The 14,592-nt window shown below is 39.6% G+C and overlaps 1 protein-coding gene across 6 annotated transcripts in view; it reads left to right on the forward strand.

Annotated features, from left to right (window-relative positions):
- Positions 1-464: 464 nt before the first annotated feature.
- gapvd1 (GTPase activating protein and VPS9 domains 1) overlaps positions 465-14,592 on the forward strand; it is a 127,820-nt gene continuing 113,692 nt past the window's right edge. For 2 of the 6 annotated variants that reach the window (XM_048613482.1, XM_048613485.1), the window contains exon 1: positions 471-579. Coding sequence is in view for 2 of the 6 variants with exons in the window: in XM_048613479.1 (XP_048469436.1) it covers positions 8,301-8,341 (41 nt within the window). In the remaining 4 variants the exon portion in view is untranslated. Of the gene's footprint in view, positions 580-770; positions 900-8,271; positions 8,342-14,592 lie in introns of those variants that run through there. The other 4 variants (XM_048613480.1, XM_048613481.1, XM_048613479.1 and 1 more) reach the window with 4 other exon arrangements.

The raw sequence follows: 14,592 nt of genomic DNA on the forward strand, positions 1-14,592 counted from the left end.
AGACATTTAAAAAAAATCACTGCAATTGGTTTCTGTATCCCTCGGGTAGGAAAGGAATAATCGGTAAGTATTCCCAGTCCGCACTGTAGTTCATTGATTTCAGTCAAGAGGTGCGCTTGCGATGCTAGTCACCCCTCCTCAAAGACTGCGTGAATAATTTGCCAACACGGCATGCTCACACAGGGAAGAAACAGAATCTTGGATGACAGGTGAGACACCAGCACCTTTTTGCGTTCCAGGAGGGCTGGGAAGCTGTCCATCTTTAAATAGTTCCCAATGGATATTTTGTTCTTACACATGCTGAGTGTGTCACTCTGATGTTGTTCGCTTTTCCGTAAGGATTTGCCTCCCTGTTTGAAAGTGCGGTCATCCCTCGCTGCAAGCACAGCCTTGCAGTTTGCCTGAATGAAAGAACTCAAATCCCAGGATGCGGCAGGGCTGATGGCGCGTGCGCAGTGGCTGGCCTGGTGCTGGTGGAAAGAGAGAGACAAGTAGGCGAGTGTTCGTCGAGGGAAACGAGAAGAGGCGCCACGGCGAGCTGAGCTGAGTTGTGTGTCTGTTCTTTCCCACCTCACATTGGTGAGTTTCTCCACTTTGAGGGAGTGGGAAGTGGGCCGGCTCTGAGGTTTGATTCCGGTGCTGTTACCGTGACTAAGTTGGCTCAGGGCTGCGGCCTAGCCGCAAAGAGCAAGGCGGCGGCGGCGGCGGCGGAGGAGGAGGTCGTCAGTGAGCGCAAGGCCAGCGTCTCTGAGGCTTTCGGATAGTGTTTGCCCCGTGGAAAGGGACTGCGGTCAAAGGCCAACCCCTCCCTAGGTGGTGTTATCGGCCCTGCCCACCTTCTCCGTCGAAAATACTTTTCCGGAGACTAAACATAGGTCCAGAAATTAGCCTAGTCGAAGGTGCGTGGACGTCTCTGTTCGGTGAACTTGTTTAATATTCACATTGCAACCTGAAGCAGAATTGCTGCCTCACTTTAATACGGAGCCAGGGAAGGTTTGCAGAGGTTAATTGCTGTAGTTGACACCACTGATTCGAAAACTGCACACGCTGTTACATGTAGTCTGATTAGCAGAGTGCTATTGATTATATTTCTAAGATTTAGGTTTTCTACTTTTCTGTAGTACAATAAGCAAAGTATCAAAAAATCTTGAGTTACATTGCAGCATTTTCGTGACGTTTCCTTGGAGCTAGTTATAAATTGTGTTAGTAACGTTTTGACTAAAATAATACCCGACATTTTTGATATTAGCAGAAATAGTTTACATGTTTGGAACGTATTCCTTATTTTGAAAAGGCATTACTGATGTTCATAATTAGTACTTCTAAAATTTTGGGTAGGGAGTGGTACGTGTGTTCTACAGTTGCTTGCCAACATTACTAGTTGTATTCATGTTATAAAAATGGATTTTTAAAAATCTTTTATCTATGCGTTCTTAAAAACTCTCCCAGCTATAATGTAGAAATGCATTAAAATTAAAGTGTGTTGAATTGCTTTACACAAAAGAAGACAGGTAATGGGCAATATTGTGCAGGTCAAGCAGCATGAGAAGTTTTCTGAAGAAGGGTCCTGAAACGAAACGTTGGCTTTCCTGCTCTGCTGCCTGGCCTGCTGTGTTCCTCCAGCTCCACATCTTGTTATCTCAGACTCTGGCACTGGTAGTTCCTACTATCTCTGGGCAATATTGTGCATTCTGCTCACTTTGTTGTACTTTTGCAATTGTGGTTTTTACTACAGTAAGAAATGGTGCAATAGCTTTAAACGTAAATACTTGGCATGACTATGGCAGCCTTATGCCCATCATATGCTTTTTATGCTCCCTATTCCCTATTTAGTGGTTACCTTGTCTTTTAATGCATGCTGATCCGTCACTCATTTTTAGATGAACAACATTCCTTCTTCCCATTTCATCAGCATTCTGTCTTGCGCAAAGTTTCTAATTTTAGTGATTTATTTGTTCCTTTTTTTGGTGCACTGAGCTCAGAATATTTGATCTTAATGATGCATTCACCCATGAGCATCCTTGTGCCCCCATCTACTTGACTGCTTCGGCTCTATTAATGTTTTTTAAAAAAAACTAAAAGAACAGCATTAAGTCTACCAATTTAGTTAGTAGTGTAACCTTAGTGCAACAAGGAACTGGTGTACATATCCAGGGACAGACTAAACGCAGAAAAGATGCTATAGCCAATTCATGCAATATTCGAACTCCCTCGGGCCATTGAGTAAACTTTAGGTGTTTACATTTGGAATTGAGTCATCACTACAACAACAAACACTAAAAACTGGAACTGCCATTTTATGTCAAGAATTTGTAAAGTTTATGAAACATTTACATCTGGCTTAAATTCTCCACTTAGCAACTATTTTTCTCATCTCACTGCTGTATCATTCGTGATGCATGTCTTCACCTGGAATGCTTTCCCAAAAACCAATCTTGCATAAAACCTCTCAGCATCTATCGGACAAGTTATTTGGCTTAGTTGATGGCATTCTTACTTCTGAATTAGTAGGTGGTGGGTCTGAGACTCAGGAAGATCTTGAACAACAAATCTTAGCTGATGCTTCATTGTTGCACTGAGGGAGTGCTGCATTGTAGGAGGTGCTGTCTTTTGGGTAAGAAACTGAGGCGCTGTCTGGCTTCAAAGATTTCACACCACTATTTCAAAGAAGAGCTAGGGAGTTATGGTCCAAGTCCTGGCCAATGTGTTCACCCCTTAATCAGAATCATGTAAAAATGTTAGGTCATTATTGTATTGTTGTTTATGGATGTTTCCTGTGTGCAAGTTGGCTGTTGCTTTTCCAACATGACAGTAATGACTACGAGTCAGCTGTAAAGTACTTTGGGACATCCTGATCTTGTGAAAGATGCTACATAAATGTAAGTCTTTTTGTGCAGGTGTTAATGCTCCACACAAGCCGTATCCCATTCCTCTTGACCTTTCTTCTTTTTCCTCCCATGTACTCACTTATTTCAGATGATTCTACAAACTTTTGTTGGTACCCTTTTCAAATAGATTAGTAATCCTAATTTCATTGGACAGTGCTACATGGAAACATTGTTTGAAAGCTTTTTTTTAAAGAAACAAGTACTTAGTGAGGACATTAGTGACTGGGTGTACTTCCTTCTCTCTGCCTGACTATCCTTGCTGCATCCTATCTGATGTGAAGATAATAACTATACACGTGGTGGCCATGTTTCATTCTTGCACCTCAGCCTGCATTTCACAGACTGCCAAAGATCCATGAATCCCAGTTTGCAAACCACTGGTCTAATTTCCTTTTGATACACCTAAGCCACTTCTCTGAGCTATAGAGTGGTATTGAATTCCACATCTTAACCTTGAGTAAAAGAAATTTCTCTTTCTATTTCTCCATTAGATTTATTGGGCATACCTTCTGTCCAGCGCTACGTATTTCAGATTCATGGGCCTGACATGCAGATATGGAGTTGTTTTTATTTAAAAACACATCACATTTTCAGTTTAGTATCTGACCATTGTCTTATTAGCCTTGCTGTAAATTTTGTTCAGTTTGCCTAATACATGTAGCAGTCTTTCATTATTCATTCAGCAATTACATGTGCCAAACTGTAAAATAAGTGAACAAATTTTAATTGCTTCCAAAGATCCAAATTCAGATTGGTTTTCAAATTCAGCGCGCGCACACGATGCATCAAGTTGGTTTTGATTCTGATTGTCTCTTTAGATAAGTTTTTTTTTATGGTGGTAAAGTATACACAAACGTTGCATATATCATCGTAGGATTTTAGTTTGAATAAGTAACAATGCTGTTTGTACAACACTGGAATACTGTGTGCAAAATAGTACACTGTTCTGTTCCCCTTCTGTTGTCATCTTATTTCTTTTCTAATACGCTTCTCCATTGATGCCATGTTCTGCTCTTGTATTTTTATTTTAAACTTATTGCTACAGTTTTATTTTCCTGGATTTGAAAATATTGGTTCCTCTTTAGAATATTGCTCCATAGATACAGGTTTGGATTTTTCTGACTTAAAGGCTCAACTATTGGATAACTTTGTTATACCATTAAGAGAATTGGCTTTTACGTTTTGCGTGTTCTTTACTTCAAGTAATTACTATTCATGTGGAAGTCTTGACAGTGAGTACTGATGGGCTACAAAGCCTACTTGAGCTTAATCTTGTCTTGAAATGAACTGACCACTTAATTGAAACAACTTTCCATCTTGTTTGAGTGACCAACTAGCTGCGACTATAAAAGAGAATTTATTTATGAAAGTAACATTTAAAAATTAAACGAAAAAAATTGTGTAAATCTCCAATTATCGTATTGAGAATCCATCCATGTTGGTTCTACACCCCGGCACGAAGGTCTGTATCCTCCAAGGGCCAAACCTAGCTCTGTGTGCTCATGGACTTAGCTTGACCCCCATTATGAATTGGCTGGAATGACCAACCAGTTGGGCTGCTTGATCTATCATTCTCCTTTGGCGTTCTAGTTTTCTCATTGTTTCAAACTTACCTTATGCTCTGGTCACCTTCAGATAATCAATGAGAAAGATCTACGGACACTTTTGAGAAAAAGTCTCTAAGAAAGTGATTGCTCAGTTATAGAGTCATACAGCTCAGAACCAGACCCTTAGGTCCAACTTTTCTGTGCCGACCAAGTTTCCCACTAGTCCCACTCCCGAGTGAAAGCGGAAAGTTGCTTTTACCCAGAGCCAGCCTGCAGCATCATCAATAACAAGAAGCAGAGAGCAAACATAAGTGGGTACTTCTGTAGTTGGCCAGTTGAAATGAATGGACTGTCACAGGGATCAGTGAAGATCTCAACTATTTAGAGTTTATAAAAATGACTTGAAGTGGTACAACGTATAGTTGTCAAATTTGCTGATAACTCAAAAGTAGGCCATAAAGAAGCTACAAAATATATAACTAGATAGAGTAAACGGGGTATAATGATGGAAAATATAAATTGACAATTTTGCAGTCATTGAGTCATATGACATGAATGAATAGACCCTTCAGTCAAATGAATCTGCACCAACCATGTTCCCAAACTAGACTAGTCCCACCTTCCTGCAGTTGGCCCATATCCCTCCAAACCTTTCCTAGTCATGTACTTATCCAAATGTCTTTTAAATGTTGTAACTGTACCTGCATCTACTACTTTCTTTTGGCAGCACATTTCACATATTATCCACTCTGTGCATTAAAAAAAAGTTGCCCCTTGTGCTCCTTTTTAAATGTTTCTCCTCTCTCCTTTTAAAAAAAAAAACGGCCCTTTGTTATGAACTCCCTCACCCTATGGAAAAGTACTTTACTATTCACCTTATGCCCCTCATGATTTTATAAATCTCCATAAGGTCACCCCTCAACCTCCTACACTCCAATGAACAAGGTCCCAGCCTATCCAACTTGTTTTTATAACTCAAACCCTCCATTCCTGGCAACATCCTGGTAAATATTTTCTGAATCCTCTCCAGTTTAATAATATCCTTGCTATAACAAGGCCACCAGAACTGCACACAGTACTCCAGAAGAGGCTTCACTGACGTTCTGTACAACCTGAACGTGATGTCTCAACTCCTGTACTCAAAGGCCTGAGCAATAAAGGCATTGTGCTAAATGCTGCCTTAACCACCCTGTCCACCTGTGATGCAAATTTTAAAGAACTATGTACCTGAACCCCTGGCAGGAAGAGTGAAAAAGCAGCACATTATTTAAATGGTGAGAGATTGCAGAGCTGTGAGATGCAGAAGACCTGTGTGTCTTAGTACATGAATTGCAAAAGGTTAGTAGTATGCAGATACAGCAGCTATTTTGCAAGCAGTGGTGTCATTCATCACAAGGGGAACTGAATACAAACCTATAGAATAAAATAGAATCATAGAATCCCTACAGTGGGGAAGCAGGCCATTTGGCTCAACAAGTCCACACTGACCCTCCAAAGAGCATCCCATCCAGTCTCATGCCTCTACGCTATCCCTGTAAAGAGAAGAATACAAATGGAGAGGGTGCTGAAATGAAAATGTCTATCCCAATTTTTTTGAAAATTGAAAACTTTTATTCACCCATGATTTTATCTGCGCAAAGCTAAGTACAACTCAGCAGTTTAAGCATTTTTACTGTGTCCACTAGTCTTTTGCACAAGGACTGTGTAAAGTTTTAGACTGTCCCAAGATCGAACAAAGAAAAACTGCAACATATCTACTGAAATGCTCTCACCCAATAGTCTGTAACATCTGTTTTTCAGAAGTTGACCAAGAAAAATCGGGTTTACTTTTGCAGATGAATATAAAAAAAATCCAATCCTATTTAAAAAGCAGGACGTTTTCTGGCATACTGGCTAACAAACATTCTTCAACTGCAACCATCAAACAAGTAAACAGGTCATTGCTCCCAATGTTTTGTGAAACCTTGTGCACATAATGTGGCTGCCACATTTCTCGACATCAATGACTAAACTTCTAAAGTTGTATCACCAGCTGTGAAGCACTTTGAAATGTCCTGAACACATGAAAGCTGCTAACAAATGCAAATAAACTTCCTTCTAATTATGAACTGCTTATTTCAGTGATTTAGTTTCATTATCTCAGCTGCTCAAACATCACTAAAATCCCAAGTGTCACTGTGCACTTGTCTTTACATTAAATATCATACCTCTATGTTGACCCAGTTTTTCCCTTGAATACTTGTGTACATTCTACTTTTTAACACTAGCAATTACAAATGAAACAATAAGCAGCAAATTTCCATAAATAGTTAAAATCTTTCTATATATGACTAATAATTGAAAATGTAAAAATTAATTTTTGTACAGAACCATGTTGTTCAGTCCAATGGGTCAAGGATATTTCTGATCAAATTAGTCTCCATCCCTTTCTTCATCCAAGCCCAGAATATATGTTTCTATTTCATTCCCTTCACAGACATCATGTTTCTCCTTAAACAAAATGCTGCTAATTGCATCTGAATTCCAAGTTCAACAATTCTCACCATTTTGAACAATTTTGATAATTTATTTCAGGAATGATAATCTTGATAATTCAATTACATCTGGTATTTACTAAATTATACCATTTGCACTGAAGTAAACCCAGCAAGTTAACGTTATCAACTCTCTCCAATTGGCTGGAACAACTGAAAATTATTAACTATTGGAAAGTATACTACATCCAGGGGCCCTGTGGTGTAGTGGTAGTGTCCCTACCTCTGAGCCAGGAGGTGCAGGTTCATGTCCTGTCTGCTCCAGGGATGCTTAATAACATCTCTGAACAGGTTGCTTAGAAAATATCTGTACTAATCTCCAGAAGACTGTTGTATAATCTGCTGTCATTTCTGCATTTGAAGTTGGAAAAGAACAAGCCTTGGGTTCCTGGGTCACCTGAATTTCTTTTGTTTTGCTCCTTTAATTCGGGTGACCAGTATAGTACACGGTGCTCCAGATGCGGTCTCACTGATGCCTAATAAAACTAAAGCATAATGGTGGGCGGCAAAGTGGTTAGCACTGTTGCCTGACAGCGCCAGGGACCTGAGTTTGATTCCACCCTTTGGGCAACTGTCTGTGTGAAGTTTGCACATTCTCCCTGTGTCTGCATGGGTTTCAGCCTCAGCTGAAAAACATTTAACTCCAGGTATTAGACCTTGTCATGTTTCGTAATGTCTTTAGATGGTGCACAAAATGTTTGCCAGAATAGAATCCAGCATCAACAAAGCACAAGTCGGGAATGTAATGGTGAATGTGAGAAGTGCAGGTAATCATCCCTCCCCTGCTATAGTAGGAAACATGGATTATTTTCCAGTTTTATAGTTTGTTTTTTTCTGTTGCAACTGTTGATGTACTTATCTTGGGACCAAGGTTTGGCAATGGATTTTTTGGTGAGATAGTCAAATTGAAAATTTGATCAATTAAATATTTTAAATATTAATATCCTTTTAATGACAACATTAACTGAATATTTGCATTATTGCAAATGAGGTGAATTTTCTGTTGATGTTCCAGTTCACTATGCAGTTGTATTTGCAGTTCTGTCTGTTTAGATGGTAAGTTAATGATATGTTAAGCCATGAGATGATACAACCTACTACATTCTTAAAGGGTAACTGCCACAACAGAGAACTTATTGGTGACAGGGATTGGATTAAGCTGTGGTGCTTTCCAACGTTTTATAAAGTTGTTGAAAATTCTCTTTTTAAAAAAAAACAAAAAATCAAATGAATATTTAAATTGACAACATTTGTATTTCAGAAATCTGCTAGTTACTGATGGGCCTGAGCGTTTGGTTGGGGATTGACCAAACCTTTGTGTTGTCTAGCCCATGAGGAGTTATTGTTGTCTATCATCTTGTATTCTGCATCGGTATGTTTTAAATTTTCTCTATAAAATAATATTTAATAAGTAGGGTGTTGACATAGTAAAATGAGAGAACTGACAATGCAGTACCTACCATGACTTAAAGACAATCGAGTGAAAGTTGGCAGCCATAAGCTAAACTGTGCCTCAATTTTAGCATCTTTTAATAATTTGTAGGATTTCAAAATCATTCCTCATGCAGCCCATTGGATTCAATGCCATTGTTATAATGTAGAAAAATGTAAATGCTGTTTTGTGCGCACCAAGTTTCAATCAACAGCAGTGAAGTAAATGTTTGTTTAAAGTTTTTTTTTAGTCATGGTTGAGAAATAAACATTGACTGGGACCCAGTATGCCCCTGTGTTTGCGGAAAGTTGCAAAAGATCTTTTACATCCATCTAAGAAGGCAGATGGGTTTTTAACACTTTAGCTGAAAGGTGGGATTTCTGACAGTACAGTGTGTTGTCATTACTACATTAAAATGTCAGCCCAGATTATGTCTTCCAGTCTTAGGGGGGAGACTTTAACATATGCTCACCTGAATCAGGAATTCGAGTGCCACCTAAATATAACGAAAGGAAATAAAAGTTAAGCTAACAGTGATACGTTCCTATCACGGACACTTGTGCAGTCAGTTGCTTACAGAAATAAGACGTGCGTCTGCTAATCGGAAGGAAAGAATTGAAGGCTACATTAGTTCTCGCTGGGTATCCTGTGGCAGCTGATTATTGTATTCGATTAATAGAGCTTCAGGACATGACTGAGAGATTTCTTCATGGGGAATCGTGCATGATTGGGTGCGAGTGGGTGGGTAGTTCATGAAAGGCACAATAATTGGACTGCATGAGAAATAATTTTAAAATCCCTCGAATTATTATGGTGCTCAAATTGAGGCAGAGTTTAGCTTATAGCTGCCAATTTTTGCTGTTTTCACTTAGACTCGAAAGTCAAAGTTTACAAATAGGCTGAACAGTTACATTGTTTATGCATCGGTGAAGAAGTAAATACTTTTGTGATAATTTTCAAAAAGCTAGAGGTGATCATATTTAACTATGGAATTGGCCATGCCATCAGTAGTATGCAAGGCAATACATTAAATTGATCAATTGGTGTTATTATTCCTTATTTCTAGGTATAATTGAACGAGGAGTAAAGAGGCATATATTTTTGGGTTTAGCAAATAAGAGCCTCTGTACAGCTGAGGAAATTTGTATTAGTATGTGATCCTTGGATTTTGTGTAAAAGAAAAATCCACATACAGAGGATGTTTTGTTCTTTGCGTGCCCAGGGCTGAGAGGAATGAAGGAAAAGATATTCTGTCGTGCTTTTTTTTTGTGTTGACTGAATTGCTGTTGTTAATTCAGAAGATTTTGGCAAAAATATTGCAAGTGGCGCACATGGTGCAAAATTATAAATGTGTGACAGTTTTTAAACTTTATATCAATTGAGAATGTATGAAGCAATTTTGTACTCAACACTTAGAACATTTCAAAATTGTTGCAATGTTTTCCAAAATTGTCTTTGATCTACTCGTTTTCTATTGTATTGTTTGGTAATCTGTTTTTGCACCTTTATTTGACTGGTTTTGTTGTAAAACATTTCTTATCAGACAATAAATCCTCTAATAGGCATCAATTGGTTTTTTTTAGCTTATTTAAGATATTCGTGTCCGATCGTTGTTCATCTTGGTCTCATTTGCAGTCAGTGTAAGATTGGGAGTGTAATTCAGTCATGTAATGGACTTTATCCAAATTTGTTGCTGGGCTCAACTTGCAATCCCAGTATTTTTTTTACACACCATTCAAGCCAATAATGTTTTTTTTAATATAGACTGTTTGGCTAATGGAGGTTGCTGTTATTCATGTTAAATATTTCTAAAAGGGTGTTCATGGATGAACCTGAACTTTTTATCTTTAAACCTACTTAATGTTAACAAAAACAAAATCTTGTCATTATATTGTGCTGCAGGAAAATGCTGGAGGTGTTGTTAACCAACCTTAAGGTCTCAGTAATATTCCAATTAAATTCTTTTTTTGTGAAGACATTTTTAATAAAGAAATGTTGTTCCCTTTGGTCTTCGGGGATTCATAGCAACGTTTGGGCAGATGGGCAATATGTTCCGAGACAACAAGGTGCAGAGCTGGATGAACACAGCAGGCCAAGCAGCATCACAGGAGCAGAAAGGCTGACATTTTGGGCCTAGACCCTTCTGCTTTGCCTCTTTGTAAAAGGGCAGCATTATGACAATGTACTATTTGGATGAATTTTAAAGCAAAATGTGCGTTTGTTGAGTTGCAGAATGTTTACTTTAAGCTAACTTTTGAGTATCCTATAATTTCTCATTCCTCTATTCCATTATTCTTTCCTTCCATTTCTGGAGAAGCAGAGTACAGTTTTCGAGTCAGGAGTGCCAGTGATATGCAGAATGTTAGTAGGCAATTATGAATTTAAAGTCAGTGAAAGACAGGAAAGTGGAGAGGAAATGGGTATAATTATTCCTGTTCGGACTGGTGTCAAGCAGGACTGCATCATTGCCCCAGCACTGTTCTCAACCCACCTCACTGCAATGTTTCACCTCATTGTCGATGAGCTCCCTGGCAGAGTGGAACTAACTCTTGGAACCAACAGGAAATTATTCAACCTCGGCTGCCTTCAAGCCAAAACCAAAGTCACCCGAACCAGTGTCATCGAGCTGAAGTATGCAGATGATATTTGAGTACGTGCAGTCTCGGAGGATGTTCTCCAGACCATGGTCAGCACCTTTCACGGAGGCATACGAGAGCACGCGTCTCACCCTAAACATCAGCTAGACTAAAGTCCTCCACCAACCTGGGCTGGCATTATACAGTGAGCCCCCAACTGTCAAGGTCTACGGGGAGGCCTTGGAGAATGTTGACCACTTCAGTACCTCGGGCATATCCTGTCGACCAAAGTGGCAGTTGATGAAGAGATCCAGCACTGCCTTCGACCGCCTGAGGAAAAGGATGTTTGAGAACAACAACATCAGATCCGACATCAAGATCATGGTTTGCAGAGCTGTGGTGGTACCTGCATTCTCACATGGCTGAGTGGCATGGACTGTCTACAAAAGACTCAACAAGGTGCTGGAGCAGTACCACCAATGTTGCTTGCGTAAGATCCTACAAATCCACTGGGAAGGAGGATGCACCAACACCAATGTCCTCGACCAGGCTGACATCCGTAGCATTGAGGCACTGAATACCCTTGATCAGCTATGATGGTCTGGGCATGTCATCTGCATGACTGGCATAAGACTCCCCAAGCAGGTGCTCTCCTCCAAGCTTTGAAATGGCAGGAGAGTCCCAGGTAGACAGAGGAAGCACTTGAGTGATACCCTCAAGGCCTCACTGGCAAAGTGTGGCATTCCCATAGACAACTGGGAATCTCTGGCCAAGACCGTCAGTGGATGAAGAGCATGCAGGAAGGTGTTGGGCACCTTGAGACTTGCGTTGGGAACAAGTGGAAGCCAGGCAAAAATAATGTAAGGAGCATGCTGCCATATCAATGCTCCACCCACCCCTTCCCACAACTACTTTCTGCCCCAAGCACTGAAAGTCTGTGGAAGCTGCATCGGTCGGTACAGTCACCTACGGACTCACCTGGAGAGTGGAAGAGAGTCATTGTCGTTTGCAAAGGACTGCCAATGATGGTTCGGTTTTCTCCTGGTTTTTTGTTTCATGTGATTGACTATTGGAAAGAAAATGACACCTGATCATCTGAGATCAGTTACATGATAAATTTATCCCGATAATACTAGACTTTAAACTTCAAAAGCTAGTGATTCTGAGTATATACATGGTGTGAAGGACTGTTATGGTACAGTGTGGGTGTTCCTACTCTGAACTTGGAGGCTTAGGTTCAAGCCCCATATGCTCCAGAGGTGTGTAATAAAATATCTTAGCATTTTAAGAATTAAAGCCTTAGATCAAGCAATTAGAGTTGCAATTTCTTGTTAAATTGTAGCTGATTTTCTTTGTGACAACTAAGGTTTTGTTATTTAATGGTCAGAGAAAACCTGCAGTTACTGACTTTTCTAGCACTGTATTGTAGAAAGCTAAATAAGAAATTGGCACGTTTGACACCTGTGTACGTAATTAGTTGAGCTCCTATAGTTTACACATAAGGAATCAAGGTCATGTTAATATTCATGTGAAACAAAAGTGGAAGACAGGATATCTGGATCGGGCTGTGTAGGTTCAGGATACATTTTATTGTATTTCAGTCTTTTCTTAGTATTTCCATGAAAACTTCCTGTGTCTGTACTTAAAAGCCGCCAGTATAGAATTGTAACACTTAAATAAGTCTTCATGTACATGGTTGTACTTTATGTTGCTTTATTTCAATTTATATTTTATTTCAAAGTAATTTCATGTATGGCATTTGCCTCTGAAACAAAAAATGTCAGTTCAAGTTCCATTTGTGGAGACTTGAGCCAGGTATCTCGACTGTCACTTAAATGCTGCACTGATGGAGTGCTGCACTTTGGAATTGTTGTGTTTTATTTTGGATTAGGTGCTGTTGATCCTACAAATGTGACCTTGTGTGTAGCCCACCACATGTATGTTCACTTGAAATTATACATTTATACCTTTATTTGAATTTTTATTCAATCCTGAAATGTTAGTTTTGGAGCACTGGCCAGCTGTCATTGCCCATTGCAAATTACCTTTGCGATGTTGATGGTGATCTGCTGTCTTGAAGCACTGTAGTCCTCGAGGTGTAGGTACACCCACAGTGCTTCGAATGGAGTTTTAACATATTTAACCCAGAAGAAAGTGAAAGAGCAATGATATAGTTCTGAGTCAGAATGGTATGTGACCTGGAGACAACTTTCCCCCTGGTGTTCTCATTGCATCTGCTGCCTTTGCCCTTCCAAGTGGTACAGGTTGTAGGTTTGGAAAGTGTTTCCCAAACACTGCAGTGTAACACACTCATGCTGTATTTTGTAGGTGGTATACGCTGCTGCCACTGTCAACATTCTCTCCCTTCAGCACTGATGCAAAGTGTTGGATAGGAGTGTCAATCAAATGGCCTTGTAGTTGGTTGACAGGCATTGTCTGGAAAAAGGAGGGAGGTTACTAACTGCAGAACTCCTAACAGCTCTTGTAGCTGCACTATTAATATGGCTGATCCAATTCAGTTATCGGCCAGTTGTAAACCTCACAATATTGATATTGGGGGATTTGGCAGTGGTAGTGCCATTGAAAGTTACTTACCACTTGTCCAAGCTTGAATGTCCAGGTCTTGCTGCATAGCATATGGTCTACATTACTATTTGAGGCACCACGAATTGTGCCAAATATTGTGCAATTATCAACACACATCCTACTTCTGACGCTTTGAAGGAAAGATTATTATAAAGCAGCTGAAGATGGTTTGTCCTAGAACATTACCCTGTGGGGCTACAATGGTAGTGCCCCTACCTCTGGGCTAGTAAAGCTCGGGTTCAAGTCTCAACTGCTCCAGATGTGTGTAACAACATCTCTGAACGGATGGATTAGAAAATATCTACCTTGGGGAACTACTGCAGTGATATCTTGGACCAGCTAGTTAACTTCCAACATTCACAATGGTCTGCTTTTATGCTATTTATGACTCTAACCAGCAGAGTTTCCTGGATTTCCATTAACTCCAATTCAGCTCCGACTCCTTGATGAAATCAAGGCAGCCACTCTCATTTCAACTTTTCAATTCAGCTTTTTATTCATGCTTGGACCAATTCTATAATGAATTAAAGAGCTGAATAGCCTTGGCAGGACCTCCAACGGCATCTATGGGCACATTATTGCTGAGAAAGTACCTCTTGAAAATTTTTCATCCTGCCCAATTTAACCAACAAGTACATGAAAAGATTTAATATATAATTGCTTGCACCTTGCAAGTGTTCTGAGGTTGGCTTGTCCAATGATTGTGTATGGTATTCTTTTTATTTTATTCATTGAAAAACACAGTAGCCCCCTCCCTCACCTTTTGGCTTGCCCTGCCCTTATCAGGCTTTGCATGAAAATTAATTATTGGAAAACATGGCGTATTTGCTAGTGGTGGTGGTTAGTAGATGAAAAAATTTTAAAATGCCGTCGGATATCTGTGGCTAACCTATTATACATCTGACAAAATTCTTCTACTTTCAGAGAAGGATAACTAATTTTTTTGGTGATTTAACTTGTCTATTTTGTCTCGTAGTTATGAAAATTGAATCAGGATATCTTTAGAAGCATTTGTACATTTCAATGTAA

This window comes from Rhincodon typus, chromosome 28 (assembly GCF_021869965.1).
Source record: "Rhincodon typus isolate 14 chromosome 28, sRhiTyp1.1, whole genome shotgun sequence".
In the NCBI taxonomy this organism is placed as follows: Eukaryota; Metazoa; Chordata; class Chondrichthyes; order Orectolobiformes; family Rhincodontidae; genus Rhincodon; species Rhincodon typus.